The sequence below is a fragment of the Colobus angolensis genome, unplaced genomic scaffold (genome assembly GCF_000951035.1).
Source record: "Colobus angolensis palliatus isolate OR3802 unplaced genomic scaffold, Cang.pa_1.0 Scaffold533, whole genome shotgun sequence".
Classification (NCBI taxonomy): Eukaryota; Metazoa; Chordata; class Mammalia; order Primates; family Cercopithecidae; genus Colobus; species Colobus angolensis.
This window is the reverse complement of record NW_012118855.1, coordinates 172,161-174,405: the sequence shown is the minus strand read 5'-3', so window position 1 is coordinate 174,405 and position 2,245 is coordinate 172,161. Positions and strand designations below refer to the sequence as shown.

General features: G+C 38.0%; 1 protein-coding gene across 3 annotated transcripts in view; it reads right to left on the bottom strand.

Moving 5' to 3' along the window:
* MGA (MGA, MAX dimerization protein) overlaps positions 1-2,245 on the bottom strand; it is a 120,043-nt gene that overhangs the window by 28,318 nt on the left and 89,480 nt on the right. For 2 of the 3 annotated variants that reach the window (XM_011961045.1, XM_011961046.1), the window contains exon 14: positions 1,136-1,286. In XM_011961045.1, the coding sequence (XP_011816435.1) occupies positions 1,136-1,286 (151 nt within the window). Of the gene's footprint in view, positions 1-1,135; positions 1,434-2,245 lie in introns of all 3 variants that reach the window. The other variant, XM_011961043.1, reaches the window with a different exon arrangement.

Sequence of the window (2,245 nt, the reverse complement as noted above, 5' to 3'; positions counted from 1 at the left end):
GGAAACGAAGTCTAGCTCTGTCACCAGGTTGGAGTACAGTGGCGTGATCTCAACTCACTACAACCTCTGCCTCCCAGGTTCTCGACTCACTACAACCTCTGCCTCCCAAGTGATTCTCCTGCCTCAGCCTCCCAAGTAGCTGGGACTACAGGCGTACGCCACCACTCCCAGCTAATTTTTGTATTTTTAGTAGAGATGGGGTTTCACCGTGTTGGCCAGGATGGTCTCGATCTCTTGACCTCGTGATCCGCCCGCCTCGGCCTCCCAAACTGCTGGGATTACAGGTGTGAGCCACCACACCCGGCCAAAATAGGTTCTTTTAAGGCAAACAATAAATATCTTCTATCTTCACACACACTCTTACTTAACATTCCTAACAGATTTGAAACAACAAAAAGAGGAATTCCATAAACCAACTACAGATACTCTCAATGCTAAAACACCAATGCTTCAAGAAGGTAATTTATTATAGACTTCAGCATTTAAATGTTAAGGAAAAGAGAATTTTCATTCATAGAACCGAGATGAATGGAATAAATCAACATTTCCAAAACTGTATTTATAGGAGCTTTCCACTTTAAGCCTATACTACTTACCCTACTAGCTTTTGCTAGCTCCTTGGTTTCGTAAGTTTAAGAAATACCAACAGAAGCATTTACACAGCACCAGCAAGAGTTCAGCAAGATGCCAAAAACACGAGTACTCATAGGAAAATAGTTAACTATTTTTAATTTAGTAAAATATTTTAGTAAATAATTTAGAAAAATGGTAAACTATTTTTAAATATCTTCCCTTTTTAGAAACAAAATTAAAATCCTGTCTTTTCTACATTAATAAAAACCAGTAAAAACCTTAAAAATAACTGTAAAACTTGCCTTCAGGTCAGTAGTATTAAAATATAAAATAAAAATTTAAAACAAAGAAAATAACTATAAAACAATTCAATTCATCTAATATTGCAGGTTATCAGAAGTTAACCCCAAACAATCAAAAAAGTCCAGTCAAGACAGACATCAAGAATAAGAATAATGCCAAATTACATATTTCTCTAACTTTTACAACCTCCATACCTGTCACCTACTGTCCCACCACCAAGTCACAGGTCTTTCCAAACTATACATACACCCTAACTTACCAATTGGCCGTTTTGCTGGGACAAACGCCTTCAGATTCTTCCCAGGGCGATTTGTTGCAGTGCCAGAGGAGGATGCCATTTTGGAATTGGATGTTGAAGGCAACAGGGTACGTGGTTTCCTGGATGCAGCCACCTTGGCATTGGATGCTACCTTGGAGATGACAGTACTGAGGGTTGAGAGGTCCAGGACTGAGGGTCGCAACCTGCCTGTGATATAAGCAGCTAGCCTATTGGCTGGATGCAATGCCCCCATCTGTCCCAATAGCAACTTAGCCTGCGGGTAACTCTTACCATTAACCTGAAACAAGTGGCAAAGAGAAATTCTGTAAAGATAAAATTCTCTTGCTAACTCCTCTCCCTTGACAGGGGCTTCATTTTTACAAGCTTTTATAAGTCTATTTTTCAGATTTAAAAAGGAAAAAGAAGTAGACTTTTTCCATTGAGAATAATCTGAGTAATCAGGAGGTAGAAAAATGCTGTCATCTGATATTCTGAACTAATCTCATCTCGTTCATATTGTAGTTTGAAAACAGAGAATCAGAAACTCATCATTTCTGCATCCTAGGTATGTGAAAGTTATCATCAAATCTAGACAACTAGAATTATCCAATTGTTTTCCTCTTAAATAAGCCATTCTGGTTAAGCTATTAACCTCATTAGCAAAAATGAGTAACTGTGTCCCACAGAATCTCTCTGACAAGACCAGAGAGGCATAATGAAGCTCTCTCAAGTATCCTTTCAAGTATCCTTCATATTTGAAAAATATAAGTGAAATCTACTTTAAGTTACAAGACAATCATTGTTGCAATAATCTAAGCCACAATTACCTCACAGTTGTCAATTTTCAAAAAGCTTAGTTTTGAAAATACTGTTTTCATCTCTTGGATAAAACATGGGTTCAAAATGAATGTTGGTAGAAACTCATTCTAATTCTAGATATAATTAACTAAACGGTCAGAAGAAAGTGAACCAACAAATGAAGTAAAGATTCCCTCTGCTGCCTGAGTTGATTGGACTGCCCACCACGGGTACCAGCACAGTTGTTTTTTGTGGGGGTTGATTTCTTTTCTTTTCTTTTTTTTTTTGAGACGGAGTCTTGCTCTGTCGCCC